The 16,679-nt window shown below is 41.7% G+C and overlaps 1 protein-coding gene across 2 annotated transcripts in view; it reads right to left on the bottom strand.

Annotated features, from left to right (window-relative positions):
* PLCB1 (phospholipase C beta 1) overlaps positions 1-11,357 on the bottom strand; it is a 651,009-nt gene extending 639,652 nt beyond the window's left edge. For both annotated transcript variants that reach the window (XM_045832721.1, XM_045832722.1), the window contains exon 1: positions 10,874-11,357. In XM_045832721.1, coding sequence (XP_045688677.1) covers positions 10,874-10,972 — 99 coding nt within the window. In that variant the 5' untranslated portion in view covers positions 10,973-11,357. The remainder of the gene's footprint in view (positions 1-10,873) is intronic.
* Positions 11,358-16,679: the final 5,322 nt, after the last annotated feature.

Below are 16,679 nucleotides of genomic sequence, written 5' to 3'. Positions count from 1 at the left end.
CCTGGGTGCTACCGTGTTAGATTAGAATCAGTAAAGCAAAACTTCTAAGTGCATCATCAGCATTTCTTCCAGGAGTGTGTCAGTCTGAAATCTCCTCAAATAGAGGAAAACAGAGGAGGTAAGAAGGCCCAGGAGAGAGGATGCAAAACAGTAGAAAAAAACACCATTAAGATAACTGCCTTTTATGGACAGGTGTAAAAATCCCTTTAAATACAATACAGGGAAGAGTCAGAAGTGTGTTTCTTCAAATACCATGTAGCTTACTTCAGGCACTGTACTAGGGATTTGTGTACCTGTATTCAAATGTATTTAAAGTCTGAATACTGAATAGATAGATGGAAAAATACTGCAGGACAGGAAGCAAGGTAGATTCTAAAGAAGTACCAGCTGGAATTGGCACCTAGCAGTTTGCCAGTAGCCTTAGCAAGAGAAATTCCAAAGCAAAGACTAAGGCAAAACAAGGCTTTGGAGCAGCGAACAGGAGGGTGGGATGTGAGGAAAGGGAAATGGTGGAGGGAAGAGGGTAAGGAACAGGCCAGTCATGCAGGAGGAAGGGGGATTAGAGGGTATTGTACTGGATTGTATGTTGGGATTTTTACGACTAAGAAGATATTGATACCTTCTTAGAACTTCAACAGAGGGGAAGCTTTCATAGACACTTTCAAAGGGTAACAATAATGAAGCCAAAATCCAGAAAACACAGGAAGCAGAGGGCCCTATGTGAACCTACTATGAGCCAGAACATAAGGAAGGTGTGTTGCTTTCCCAGGGACAAGAGGAAAGGTGGGAGAATGTAGGTGACCCACTACATCAAACTAAAAGTCAGGAGGAAAGGAAGTCAATAATATTGTTCCAATGACTTCCATTCCCTCTGTACAGAGGTAATAACACAGGAGGACGTTTTATTATAAATACGATTTTTAAACTGTATGTCTTTTATTTGATATTTTTCTCATTTTGTCAATAAAGCTCATATATTCGTATTTCTTCTTGTGAATCATTACTGTGGTAAAGAGAATGTTTTCACAACCATCAGTCATTTGTTCTGCCACTCCAACAGTGACAGAATTTCTTTAAGGGCAATTTTCATTGCATTACCTGGGGACATGTATGGGCCTCTTTTTCAGAAAACAGAAGCCACTGGTAACATTCACCATATCAGATGCCAGTAGATTAAGCATTATAATTTTCAACCAATATTGAGTCACAATGGCATACACACTCAACTTCAAGGTGTATTTAGACCGTACAGGAAATCAGTGCTGTGATAGCAGTCAGCTCTGTGTTGACAACAAATATCTCCCTGTGGAGAAACCCTAGCTAAGAAGGCCACGGGGTCCTTGGACTGTGGGAGATTTCAGATGGAATGAGAGCGTGTAGAGCAGAGCCTTTCCACCAACACCACAGGCAATGGGTCATGAAGGGCTCTTGGGAGCATGACTGCGCTCCACGTCTGCCTTGAGACTGTATTCTCCCCTGCGTGAACCTACTGTGAGCTAAACACACACCAGACTCTCCCTTCATTCCACAAACATTCCCTGAGCACCAACTGAGGGCCAGATCTACACTCTGCCCTAGGGAAAGAAGATAATATTAAAGCTACAGTCCTCTAGCAGCCCTGGTCCAGTTGTGACACAGACAAGGCCTGTCTCCCTCCCTGTATGCAGCTTCCTGCACTGGATCTAGATACTACTTTGAATTTCAAGCCATTGTGTATCTTGCTTGGAGGCAGGTGACATCCTCCACATTTCCTTCACATCTTTAACCTTCCAAGATCAAAGATTTCCATAAGAAGCCATGGGACCAGTCTTAATGGGATTCCAACAAAAGACAACATTTGTAGGTATGTTGGGAAGAGAAAAAGGTGGAGAAGCTTATGTCATAAGTCATGCTAGATACAAGAGTGTCGCAGGGCAATGAAAAAAATGACCTTTGTTTTAACACCATTCCTGAATACCTTCCTATGCACATGTCATTCACTGATGGATGCAGACCATTTGTAGACTACAGGGTATGATGGCCTCTGTGCCTCAAAGCAGCATGAAGTTTTCCAATATCCCCACATCCTGCAGAGTGTAGACCAAGGTGACGTTTGTATGTATACCATCAAAACACCTATTTTGGAAGACATTAGCCAAAAGGGATGAGTCTGTAGGAATTTAAGCCTCATTTGTATGAATCCTAAAATTAAGGAGATCCTTTGGAAAAGTCAATGAATTACTTTCAACTTATAATCATTTAGATTCTATTAAAAGTCTTTTGTTACCACAAGGATCCTGTTTGGGCCACGGTAGCCTGGAAAGGGCCCTGAATTTAACCATAAGAGCTAGTTTTATATTCTGAGTCTGGCTCTAACTAGTTGTGAGTCCTTGGGCAAGTCAAGAGTCACTAGCTTCAGTGTGTTCCCATGGAAAAATGGGAATAATACACTTGATCTTTTCTTACCACTCACATGGTCTCAATAACAGCATGGGGATGATGTAAATAAATTATAGTGCTGACCAAATATAAGTGCCTGTTACACTTACAAATGTCACTCTCTAATTGAACTCAAGGCAGCATTATCACAAAATTCTGTCTTACTCAAATGGAATATTGCAGGAAAAAAATTACATAGGATGTCTCGATGGTTATTGCACATTAGGGCTGAAAGTCATGAAATCCTAGAACCATAAGAGACCATGCGGGGCAGGGGTTAGGGAGGGAAACAAAAGCCTCTCTAGAATTTGTGAGCATAAAAAAAATTTAATTATAGACAAGAAAGCACTTGACAGAATCCCTCAAAGGACTGGAGCAGTGGGCTTCAGCACTGACCCTGAGGAGAGCTACTGCCTCCACCACAGTCAGAAAGGTCAGAGATCAAGAAGGAACTCCTGGGGTCAAACACACACGAGCTTAATTAAAGACAAAGGAAGAGCCATCTGAGCACAGGGGCAGCCACTATCACCACTGGCTCTTTCTACCCATAGAAGATCACAGAAGACAACACTTCTTTCTTCAGATCTCACTTATCTGTAGAAACAACCCAAAGAATGCAGAAAAGTAGCCTCTTTCACATTTCTGCCCTTTACATCTTGTAGGAGCGCATCTCATATCGGTGGAACTTAACTGGCAGCCAAAATATTAGACGCCTCAAGGAGTCTAGTAAATATAACTTTAAATGTCCAGCGACTATGTTACACTAGGTTGGCCAAACCCAGTTTGTTTAGCTTTTTCCATATAATGGCCCTAGTAGCACTTAGTTGTCTTTAATGTCATTGGAAACAATTTTGTTAGATTGTATAGTAACAGCTGTCATATCAGCATGCATTTTTTTAAAAACTTATCAAAATTGGTAAGTTTTTGTGCAGCCATTTTAATATTGAAGATGGAAGGAAAGATGCCACATTTTTGGCATAGTACACTTTATTATTTCAAGAAAGGTAAAAATGCAACTGAAACACACACAAAAAAGATTTGTGCAGTGTATGGAGAAGGTGCTGTGAAAGATCGAACATGTCAAAAGTGATTTGTGAAGTTTATTGGTACTACTGACATTTTGGCCAAATAACTCCTTGCTGCAGGGCTGTCTTATGCATTGGAAGACACTTAGCAGCACCCCTGGCCTCTACCCAGTAGAAGCCAATAGTGTGAAATAACCGACATACTCAAAATACCCAAGTCAATAAAATTATTGGTGAAAATGAAAAATGTGTCTTTTATTTTATAGCAAAAACTAAATGGACTTTCTGGCCAACCCAATATAAACTCCCACTAAGAGGGCATGGGAAGGGATGCTAAATAAGACCCAACTATATCCAAGGCAGCACACCTGAGGAAGCATCGTGGTTAACATCCTTCATTTTTCTTTTTAAATCTACCAGACCACTTGCTAACTTACTCTGTGGTGTTCCATCTCCTTTTTGAGCTCATATGGCCCCTAGCATAAAATGAATCAAATTAACTTTCCCTTACTTAATTCATAAACAAGTCCCTAAGAAAAATCTGATTTATAACAGAAAAATAATCTCTTAATCTCCTACATATCAATGTTATATATTGATATCCATCATGATTAGTTCAGGTAAGACTATTTTTCTTGCTAATTAATCCATTTCCCTGAAGCTCATAAAACTTCAATGCAATAAAAAGAAACAAAATGTTAAACAAATGTTGTGAACTAAAGGAGCCCTTGTAGTGAAAAACATATGTAAGATGCTTTTAAATTCTGTTTAAATATTAAATATTTTATTATTTCATTATGAATATTTTGGTTTTAATAATTTTAATATTAATATCATTAATATTAAATGTTGTTCTTATTTTATGTAATCATCTATTTCCCCACTCACAATTATTTAGTTTCTTGATAAATGTATGGATTTAGTTGACATCAATTAATACATACACCTAAACATTTGTTCAGAATGCAATCTTTTTAATTTCCAAAAATTGAAATTAACATGTGAAGCTAATACATGTAAAATCAAATAACATACCTTAAAGATATCAGAGGAGAATCCAAAAGACTTTTAAAGACTCTGGCTTTCTTTCTCTGCTATTTCAGTTAATTTTTACAGAAACTGATAGCTTCCTTAGGATCTCATGTATAACTAACTGATCTCAGAAATATGTCTCATCTATGTGTCCTTCCCTATTGGTACATGGGGACACAGGGCTCTGATTTGGGGATCACACATGGCATAGATGGGGAAAGGGAGCATCATAAAATCTGTCTGAGCAGATGGAATTTACAACATAATCTGAAAAGTCTGCAAGAACTTAATATTAACTGGAGGAACAAGAAAACTAATGCTTTCAGTTACCAAGGATTCATTATTTCAGAGAGACCCATGATGTTGGTCTACAATTCACAATCAATCCCATTCTACTTTCTGCTAGCACTCCTTGTTCATGATAACATGAAACAATTCTGATTCTATATAAAAAAAGAATATTTAACTACAGGTTATTAAGTTCAACCTAAAAAGCAAAATGTTCCTGTTTCATTTTAATGTCGTAGGTAAACTATTTATTGATAGGTTAAACTTTCGAGGGAAGTATTTGAGATATGCTAATATCCAGAGCAAATTACCCTAATGCACCATAGGTGAGGCTATCAGTCGAGAAAGATAGCAAAGAAAATCTATGAGAGGAAAATGTATTGCAGCAAAAGCACTCTACTGCTTTGCTTTGCTATGCCAATAACAGCCTAGATGCTATATAGAGCTTTAACTCCTTCCTCCTTCTGAGCATTCATTACACCTGCCTCACTTCCCAGACTTCACCTTAGGGCAGATAAGGACCAAATCAAGTGTTATCGAAACAGAAGATTAGTTAGTTTGGCTGATATTGTTCAAACAGGTTCATTTGGCAATAATAAAAATGCTTTAGGCTAAAGAGGGTTTGTTTTGTTTTGTTTTGCTTTTCACTTGAAATAAAAATAGCTTTATTAAATCAAACACAGACAAAACTAATCTATGGAGTTATAAGTCGGGATAACCATTCCCCATGGAGGGTGGAGGCAGGTGTAGGGACTGAAAGGGAACACTCAGGGACCCCAGGGGCTGGCAAGGCTGTTTTTTTTTTTTTGGTCTGGTGCTGCTTCCCTGGGAGGGGTCATTTTGTGAAAATATGTTCAGCTGGACACAAGATTTGCATGTTTTACAATACCAAATGCATGTTACACTCTGATAGAAAGCTTAAAAGAGCTTTATTTGGAAAAATAATATTCTCACGTTTAGGTTACAGTAATTACTGTCAATGAGAAATTCACAACATCTCTTTGGAAATGAAAAATGGACATATTTGGGCAAATTCAAGCAGCATTTTAGAGGGTACCTGCCAGCAGCCTTCCAGTCTAAAATCTATGTGGACCACATCCGGATCCACCGCCTACCAACCAGAGCTGTTTCTCCCCAATTCCCCATAATCCTTCCAGTGTGAATTCTGCTGAGTGCCCACCTCATCAAGCCTTCCCCTCTGCTCCCTCATTAATCTTGTCCCTGTCATCTTGTCATTTTGGAAACTGTCACTGTAGGTTCTATGCAGTGCAAAAGTTCTAAATAAGCTTTTGTGTAGGATGCTGAGAAATGTGCACTATCCTAGCATGATTTTTATTATCATTTTTACCTGTTTTAGCTGTGCACAGGGAAGTGGGGAACGGTGGAGAAAGAGGAAGGAGTTACTGGTTTTAAATCCATGGGGCATTAATACAAATCCAGACCTCTGAGTTTCCTCAGCCTTCTCACAACTGTAAATGTTGAATGTCAGATGATGCATGCAAGACGGGTTGTATGATATAAGATTATTTTTATGATTATTTATATATATACATATATTCTTACTAAATTACATGAATTTTATTTAACTGTTCCCTCCTTCCAGGAATCATACCTGTGTACCTACTGTGTGTGTGTGTGATTTTATATTAAAGAAATTTAAGTAGAAATAAAACTTTTGGATGCTTTGTAAACAGACTTTTTACATGGATTCATTTTCTCTGAAACACCTAAAGTTTTTTTAAAAATCTAAAAACTGAATTTGTTTCTTTTTAAAATATCAAGTATGAAACTCAAAGCACACCTTAAAGGAAATGGAAGGAAGGTCTGGATCTTCCCACTTATGGAATAAAATAGTCGTCTAACACACACTGACCACTTTGATAAAATTCATGGGCCTTTATTGGGGAGACAGTAACTTTTAAAAACGTGTTTTACTGAGGGTTTCCTGTACATCAGGCATTACACAAAGCAATGTATATGCCTTCACTCGCTTAACCTTAACAGCCAGTCTAGCAGCAAGAAACACTATAGTTCTCACATTACGGATAAGGAAGCCAAGGTTGAGACACATGTAGTAACTCACCCACAGCCAGATCTGAATTTGAAGAGCAAAAGTGGAGAAAAAGAAAGAACAAACAGATAAGAAGTCTTCTGTCCCCCCAGAGGTTGTGGAACAATGAGACAGGGTCCTCAGACGTTAAACAGGGCAAATCGGGAATAGGGAAGCCTTCTATATGGTTTTTGTCCTTCCTCCGGCCCTCCATGTGCTCTCCCATACAGAGCAAGGCCAAATAGCAGAAATGACAGAGGCCAGGCTTACAATCTCCCAAGCTCCCTACAATGAGATGGAGAAAGTAACCCCCTCCACTGTCCACCTCACCAGAACTCTCCGCTAATGGCTACAGTCCTTTACACCCACCTCCCACCACCAGAGCCTGATAATATACAAATGCAAAGTAAAAGCAAGAATAAAGTGGCATCCTTTGATATCACTGGTGAAACAGGTAGTCACAGCCGATCAGTTCTTTAGTGGCTAACCAAGCTCTGGAGGACAAGCTTTGGCCTTGCTGTTCAATGAAATGCTTCCATATGCTCCACAGATCCTGGGGACCCCCAGACCTCTCCATGATTAGGCAAAAGAAAGGTTAATGCTTGGCCCTGGAACAATAGGGTATTTCCAGAACCCCACTCCGGCTCCATTACCCACCTGCAGTCTATCATGATGGGTTAGTGCCGTGTTAAAGTTTCTGACTACCACAGTCTCACCATGGCATTGGTAGGCCACAAACAGACTACACAGGGCACTGCAAACTCTGGGTAACATCTTCCATTCCATAGGGTGGTAAAGACAATGGACTGGTAATTATAGTGCTTTAGCCACTCCAGAAATGAGATAATCTCTTTACAATACTAAATAGCTCCAAACTCATCACTTTCAAATGTGCCTTTATGTTTTCTGATGGGCTATTGAGAATCTGTTTCATGAGTTCACCCAGCCTTCCTGTTAAAGACCAGACAGCACAATTTAGTTCCACAATGTGTAAGTGAAATGAGATATTGGAGGGATTTTAAAGTTATTTCCAGCATGTATTTTCTTCTAGATGAGCAGATGTGGAGATATGCCTGTGGCAGAGGGCAGCAGGTATCTTCCAAAGACAGGGTCAAAAGGCCTCCCCTGCTCAAAGACAGAAAGACTAGATGGCCTCTCAAAAATCTTCTTTCCTTTCCCTCTCTTACAACCCCACTAGAAGCAGGTGAACACGCTGGAAATTTTTCATTGCATATAAAAAATTCAAAAGAATTGTTTAAATGTGAGTTAAGCCAGCCTGAGCATCAGAGAAAGGATTGTCCAGGATTATGTCATTGAGACCTTTCTAACTCTTGGGTAGCAACTGGATGACTTTCTCAAAATGCAAACAGGGAGATAAAGTAAAATTCCCAAACCGGTGAACACCTACACAGGCCAACAAGACTGCATTATCTATCACACTTTTCAAGTTCTTTCACAACTCTTACCTCAGTGGTTTCAAAGTATGGTTCCTCCGACTAGCTGCATCATACTCATTTAAGACCTAATGAGAAAAGCAGATCCTCAGGCCCCACCTCAGACCTTCTGAATCAGTAGTCTGGCTGTTACCAAGCCCTCCAGGTATTTCTGATGCACACTCAGGTGTTATAAGTGCTATTGTATCCTATTGGCTATTCCCGACTTTTAGATGTAATAGGTAGGAATTGCAACATTCTCACAGCCTTGCATGAGGCAGCAAAGATTCAGAGAGGTTAACCGATTAACCTAAAGTCACACAGCTGACTGGAAAAAGAACCAACAGGTTAACCCAAGTGTTTGGACTCAACATTTAGTTCTCTTTCATCTTCAACACAGTCACGCTAAGATACAATATAATTAGCTAAATCAACTAATGGGCTTGATTCTAGGACAAATAACTGGGAAGAGTAGAGGGGTGACACCTAGGGACAAAACAGGCAACCTAGGAAAGCCTGGGTCCCTCTTAATCCACAAATCACCATAAAGGCCAAGAAACCCAAGAAACTTGCAGGATGGTTCACCAAATTTAAGGGAACTTAACTCCTGGATTCAATCTGAGTTCTTCCCTATAAAAGGTCAGAGATTCTACTGCTCAGAGGGAGTTCTCACCTTCAGGTGGTATCTGACTCTCCATTACTCTCACTGCCTCACTCAGATTGCATCTCTATATCATTGGTGTTCTTGATAATTGTCTTTCTCCTCTACCTAGCTGGGATTTTGTCCACTTTCCTCTACCCCAGGATCTACCCCAGGGCCTGGCATGGGTAGATGAAGAAATATATGTAGCAGAAAAAATAGTAATAAAAACCATCTACCTGGATGCATAAAAATGTTTCCATAAAAGACCTGCACTTCCAAAGTGACAATGGACAGTTTCTTCCAAACAAGACATTCTGGGGAATTACTTAAAATGCAGTTTAAAATCATCACTGTGAATAAATCCCAAGCTTATGCTGGAATACCCTCTTTTTGTTCTGCGCCGTTTCTTTCTCTTGTTGTCTGCTCTTCACTCTCTTTCTCAGCGAATCCATCATCACATTAGCTCCCTATTCGAAGACCTCAAGATGGGATAGACTGTTTTGTTGTTGAACTGTGTTTTCTTTTCTTTTTTCTTTTTTTTTTTTGTTTTTCCCTGACACAAAGCATTTAATCTGTGTTTGAACTTACTGTTTAGATTCTATTCCATTTATAAAAACATATAGTCATTAGACTGGAACAGAAGAAGAAAAGCATAAAGCCCACAGTGAAAGGCTGCATGTTTACATCCTTGTGGACAGCATTCAGTAATTGGCACGCGCTTTCAAGGAAGCTGCGGCTCCTACTCCGAGTTCCATTTGCACTTCAGCTGGACAAAACAGACACAGAGACCCACTCAGCTAAGTAATTGGATTCGCTACCTGGAATATTTAAATTGTTTTTAGACACTGGAAAATGGCTTAAGAAGATTAAAGAAAAATACCCTGGAGGATAATAGGCTATAATTTACTAGGTGGAAATGTTTTCAACAAGAAGTACACCTCATTCTCCTATAATTCCTCCTGGTTAAAGAAATGTCTTAGTCGTATGGACCTAAATTTCCTCAGATTCCGGAAGCTCAATTTGTGTTCTTGTCACACCTTTTGAATGACCCCCAGGACACAAAATTGATATGGTCCTCCATCTGATGATTCTCATGTTTTCAACAAGATCAAGTGTTTGAATGCAAACTGTGGGGAAAAGGGGACGGGGAGGGGGGCGGGAATAACTTGAAGCCCTAGGGTCCAGGGCTCAGGTGAAACACTGCTGATAGGAGGCTGGGCTAAGCTCTGCCCCATCTGGCAACAGATGCAGGTAAATTGTGGGGGAATGTCTTAACAGATGTATTTCAAGCTGCAGACTCCGGCCAGCTCAGTTCTCAAAAACTAGCCCTCCCCTTTTGTCTGCAGGCCCACTGAGCCGTCCTGGACCCCTCAATGCCCTTCCTGCTTTCTAGCCCTCCCGAGGTGTGTCCTCCCCAGCCCTTCTCAGGGCCCCTCACTCGGGAGCCAAGCGCTGTAGTTCGGCATCATCGACCACCTGTCGGCTGGACCGCGACGTCCTCAGACGCGTGGTCTCCCGTGAAAGCGCTAAGAGGGTTAGCAGTCACTAAACAGTTTTGGACTTCGCGGCTGTTCCTTCTTGAAAGAGAGCAAGGAGGTAATAGAGGAGCGTCTTGTTCACACAAGCGCTTACCAAACAGTCCCAACTTCACACTCTCCACTTTCCAAACTCTCAGGACCCGCCACAAGGCAAAGCTTGGCATTCCTACTCCACTGGCCCCAAATACTGAAGACCCTCAGGGGCGCCTGCCAGACCCAGTAAGGATGTCAACTCCTAAGCTCCGAGAACACTGAGCGCGCGCGCGAAGCCCCTGCTCTTTGCTCCCCACCTCGGCAGTCACCAACCTGTGCCCCAGAGGACGCCCCTGTAGGATCACCGTGTGCCCATTGCATAACGCGCCCCTCGCCCCACCCCCACGCCGTCAGCCCCACCACCCTGCCCAGTGCCCCGGCCAGCTCCCCGATCCCGGTCCCCCAATACTTACATCATCCCACTTGACGAATTTGGTGCCCTTCTTGAGGCTGTCGGACACACACACGGGCTTGAGTTGCAAAGCGTGCACTCCGGGCTGAGCCCCGGCCATCTGGGCTCATCGGGGCTCCGGGCGGCCCGGGAGATCGCGGCAGAGACGGGGCGCAGGGCACGGGCTGCTTTCTCTGCTCCAGAGGCTCTCGACTCTGTTCCCCCGCCGGCCTCCCCCGGCCTCCACACCTCTTCTGGTGCGGCTCAGCAAACGGGGCACGCGGGGGCCAGTCGCCCGGCCATGCCCCGGGCGGGACGCGGGGGTCGGGCGTCCGCGGTGGTTGTGGAGCCTGGGAGGGTGAGGAGAAGCCGAGCTCCGCAGCCTAGGCTTCCAGACGCCGCCGGATACTGCTCCTTAGCCGCTGCCGCCTCCAAGCGCACCATTCAGCACATCCTCTATACACAGAGGGAGAAAGCGAGTGACACACGCTCGCCCCCCCCTCCCTCTACCCTCCTCCCTTCTCCTACCCCCACCCTTCCCCGCTACCCGCGCGCGCTCAGTCCCTCCTTCCCCCAGCGGCTTCCAGCACAACTCTGCGCACTGGGTCAGGCTCTGGGTAGCGGGGCCGCAGCGGCACCTTTCGGCTCCCAGAACCCACTGCAGCCATAGCCCGAGCCTCCCGCACGCACTAGGAGCATGCCTGGTGCTGGGACTGTAGGGATGCCAGGGGGTGTCCAGGAGCCCTACCGTGCCTGAGATTTTCCTGGGAACTTGAGTGGGATCCTGGGAATGTGTTTGGATCCAAATTTGGTGGGTAGAGGAGCCTTCGGAAGCGATTAGAGAGTCAACCCACAGTTTTCCCTTCTACCTGGAGCTCTCCAGCGCTGGCCACAAACTCGCTTTTTGAAGACAATTATTATTTATTACTACAGAAGAAAGTAATTGAGAGGCTTGGAGTGAGAGCTCTTTGGGGAAACGTCTCTGAGCCTGAGAGTTAGTGTGCACTGGTTTTGAAGCCTAGGCATGCGGTTAAGTTGCGTTTTCTAGACAGAAAGCCCATCCTCAGAGAAGCCACGGTTTTATTTCCTAGGGAAACAGAAGGCCCCATCGTGTGTGTGTGTGTGTGTGTGTGTGTGTGTGTGTGTGTGTGTGAGAGAGAGAGAGAGAGAGAGAGAGAGAGAGAATTTAGAAACAGGGGTCTAAGAATGTTTGTGTTCACTCATCCAGCAAACATTTCTCAATTTTTTTAAAGAGATATCCCCATTAGAATGGATAAAACTTAAAAGATTGATAATACCAGTGCTTGAGAAATCTCATCCATTGCTGGAGAAAATATGAAATGATAAATCCACTTTGGAGAACAGTTTGTTATGAAGCTAAACATTACCTTATAATAAACCTGAGAACTTCTATTCCTAGGTGTTTGCCCAAGAGAAATGAAAAATATATGTTTACATAGACTTGTGCAGCAATTTTCATTGGTTTCTTCACAACAGCCAAAACTGGAAATCAAAAATATCAATCAACAGGTGAATGAATCAATTGTGGTATGCCCAAACAATGGAACTCTATTCTGCAATAAAAAGGAATGGGCATGGATGAAGTGAAAGAAGCTGGGCACAATAGAATACATACTACATGATTCCACTAGAGGAATTTAAAATAGGCTAACTAGCATAAGTTGACAGAAAGCAAGTCTATGGTTTCCCGTGGCCAGGCGAAACCAGAGATTGACAGAGAAGGGGAACCAGGGAACTTCTGGGAGGGATGAGTAGAAATGTTTTGTATTATGTGTGTGCACTTTTTGTCAAAACTCATAAAACTGTATGCCTAATTTATTGTAAGTAAATTATATCTCAATAAAGTTGATTTTTTAAAAAGAAGAAGCAAAAACAAGTAATGAGAGAAACATTCCTTTCCCTTAAGTGTTTTTTCTCCCTGTCCTCTGCTTTGGGGCTTCCAAAACCCAATATTTATAAATTCAGTCAAAATATTATCAAAAATCTGATCAGAAAATAAATATTTTGATGCATTCAAAAATATTTTTGCATCATCAGCTATATAATAATCACATGGTTAACACAGCCCCTAATTCCTGCTCTTTTGGGGCCATTTCCTGGTCCTTGGAAGCCACTAGCTACAAAGAGTCTCTTTCAGAACTGGCTTGTTTTGATCGGATGCCCCTAAACTAAAAATTAAGTATACTGTCCATAGACCTAACCAGCAGCCTTGGCTTGCTAGCACGGAAGGTGCCAATCACATTCTCACATTGCTTTTCTTTACCCTAGAGGACTTCAACAAAACTCTGCTTCCAAGGTTCCTGGGCTTCCCAATTGTCCTTACAACTGATTCTACCAGAGGTGTTCTTTTCTCTTTCCCTTTCTTTCTTCCCCCCAAAATCTCTCATTTACCTTCTGTAAAGACTATTAGTCAAATAGGTTTTACCCACCAAAGTTGCTTAGGAAAGCAAGGCAGATAAGAGATGTGCCCCCTAGAAGAGAAATTTGAGAGATCGGAAATGGCTTTTAGCTAAATGAGAAAGTAGATTGAGCCTCTTTGTGGTGGCTTATTGCATCATTTTTCCATGCTCCTTGCCCTCTCTGTATCCACACATTTTTCCATGTGACCTTACAGTATTCAACTAGACACCCTGTGTACTTATTCATTCATTCAATGAATAACTTAAATCATCAATTTATTCATTGGTGTTGGACAATATGACTTGCTTAGGTCAATGGGAAGTTAGAAAATGCGTCATGAGGAAAGGGTTGAAATATGCTTGCGAGGTTGGCTTACCTTCTTGAGTTTCTTATCGTTGCCATGAGATAAACACATCTCAGGGAATGACATGGGGAAGACCTAGGCCCAATCTGCAGCTTGCAAGCAAAGCCAACAGAACCCATCCTAGATCTGCCAGAACCCAGGCAACCTGCAGATTATGAGCATGAGAATAAATGCTAATTGTTGAATGACACTGAGATGTGGGGTCATTTGTTAACATAGCATTTTTGTGGCAATAGCTGGTTGAGTCACTCATCTAGTATTCTTGATTCCTCCCAGCTGTTGTTGAGAATGTGAATGTAAGAAGGAGGCTCAAGCTGTATAATTCTGAACAGTATTCATCTTCAAGACAAATATGGGCTGTGAGAGCTTCTTTTGCCAGCAAACAGATGCATTTTGATCCAAGAGGACTGTGAGATAAAACCTCCCAAAATGTAGGACAAGGCTTGAGGCAGCTTGGTTCAGCTCCTTTGTTTTCTCCACTTCTGGTTAAGGATACAAGAAAGAAACATTTTAAAGTGTGGGAATTTTTGCATGCAAAGGGACCTGTAAGAACATCCAAAATTACATGAGCCAGGCCTATGATCCATCAAATTCAATGCTCTGCTCTGTTTTTAAAACAATAAAAAGGTCTGTTTTCTGTGAGAGCACAGAATTGCCCTCTGGAATGCCAGCCTCAGGGAGATGGCAAAACTGACCTTTATTAACCAAGTACTCACAAGCCAGAGCACTAAGCTAAGCACTTCCCAGAACACTTACTCTTCACCAGCACCCTCTTACCCTTTTTTTTTTGTAAGCAAACCTTGATTTGGTTTAGGCGGCAATGGTGCATAGTGAAGGTGGCTCCTCCCTCTTCCCAGGGAATAAACTATAATTGGTCTATTGCAGCAATTTTTCAACCATTTTCATCTCATGGCAAACATAGGCTAATTACTAAACTTCTGTGGCACACCAAAAATATATTATATATTTTTTGCCAATCTGACAAAAATAGGTATAGTTGTGATTGATTTCAAAAATAATAATAATAGCAATTACTCTCTTTGCTTGAAAGTGCCTTTTTAAAAAATTGGGTGCCTATACCTGTATATAAGGATTAACCAATCAGACATATCCTTATTATGTAGCATGACCAATAAGGTGTAACTCTAAGGTTATATTACAGGTTACATAATAGAGTTACATCTTATTGGTTATATCCAGAAAGTATCCAACCACATAATATGAAAAACAGACATTTATTGAAGAAGATACAAGATACAGGAAACATTGTACATAAGTCAATGATGCCTCAGTCCCCTTCAAAGTAGGCACTTGGGGACCTCACACAGTTCTGCCGGTCACCATCAGCTGACCCGTCGTATTTTTCTGAATTTCATCGATGGTCTAAAATCTCCTCCCTTTCAAAGGCAATTTTAGTTTTGGGAAAAGCCAGAGGTTGCAGGGCACCAAATCTGGGTTGTAGGGGTGCTGAGTCACTTGGGTGATTTGATGTTTTGCCAAAAACTCTACACAAGAAGTGATGTGCGAGCTGATACCTTGTTGTGATGAAGCTGCCAGTCTCCTGTTACCCATAGCTGCAGCCTTCCGAGGTATCCAAATAGTTTCTGCAGAGGAATGTTCAAGCTTAACACAAAATTTGATACAGATTCATTGCTCTACTCATTCAGTCATTTTGAATGCAGTAGCCACACAGTGCACATGCTCACTCAATGGCACCTACAACCTCCACTGACCAGTACAGTGAAGTCATCATTGTTCACCCAGACATATTCCAGTTCACTCTCCTTGGCTGCTAAGATTACGTCAATGTTGCACAAACTATTCTGGTATTAACAATGGCTGGACTTTTTCTAGACAGACCTCATATTTATGATTCCAGATAGGGCATTCACACTGTGTGGCTATTGTTGCATTGGTTGTTTTCATTTTTTTATTGGACAATCTAAGAGAAAAGAGGTGTCAGTTATCACATGTTTTAAAAATTCTTGCTGCACACTGGTTGAAAATTGCTGGTCTGTTCATCTAAAGCAATTACGGAATCCCATTCTCTTTTGTCTATGGTTGGTTTAGGAGATAGTTAAGGAACCCACATCTGGCCATTGGATTAAAGGAGATGGGGCTTCAGTGAAATACTTTCTCTCTTCTTCTCTCCCCTCTCTTCCTCTTCCTGTGCAAAGAAAATATCCAAGTAGAAAGATGCAAAGAGCTTTTGTCCTTCATGAGATTGTTAACCTTCTGAACCATCTCTAGACTTCCTGATAGGTGAGGCAATAAAAGTATTTGTTGCTTAAGCCTTATTGTTACCCTCCACTAATCTGCTGGACAACATTATTATCTTCCATTTTACCAGTTACCATACTGACACAGGAAGGTGAATTAACCTGCTCAAAGTCACACAATTGAGACCTAGAAACTCTGACTTCAGAACTTATCTCCTAACCACAATGCCAGGCACTTCTAGAACCTATAACTCAGATCTGAGTAGTGTCCCCCTACTTTTAACCACAACATAATATAAATATTCCCAGTTCCCCTAGAAAGCCGATTGTGTGGTACGGAGCCCAGTCTCTTATCCATTCACAACTCTCTTCAGGCCTGCCACACTGAGAAGGACAGGTGTTAATTTGACCAGGCATACTTTCTAACAGCCATTTCTACTAATTACTAGATATGTGGCATTGAGAAAGTCTTTTACCCATTCTGAAATACAATAGCCTAATATGAATGTGTTAATAGATAAATAATAAAATGGCAAAAGCTTATTATGTGCCAGTCACTGTTCTAAGTGTTTTACACTTTTAATGCATTAATTCTTGCCTTAACTCCATAAACTGGGTTACTATTATCATCTCCATTTTATAGTGAGGGAAACTGAGTCAGAGAAGAATTAAAAGCTTATCCAAGATTTTACAGCCAGTAAGTACAAACTAAAATTCAAACCCAAGGAGTCTGGCCCCAGAGCGGGCATATTTAATCACTACACTACACTGTCTTGAAGAATTATTATAAAGATCAAATGAAATCATGTATTTAAGTCTCTTTC

This window comes from Phyllostomus hastatus, unplaced genomic scaffold, assembly GCF_019186645.2.
Source record: "Phyllostomus hastatus isolate PE091 unplaced genomic scaffold, TTU_PhHast_1.1 phas_contig_17, whole genome shotgun sequence".
Taxonomy (NCBI): Eukaryota; Metazoa; Chordata; class Mammalia; order Chiroptera; family Phyllostomidae; genus Phyllostomus; species Phyllostomus hastatus.
The sequence above is the reverse complement of the archived record's forward strand: the minus strand, read 5'-3'. Positions and strand labels throughout refer to the sequence as shown.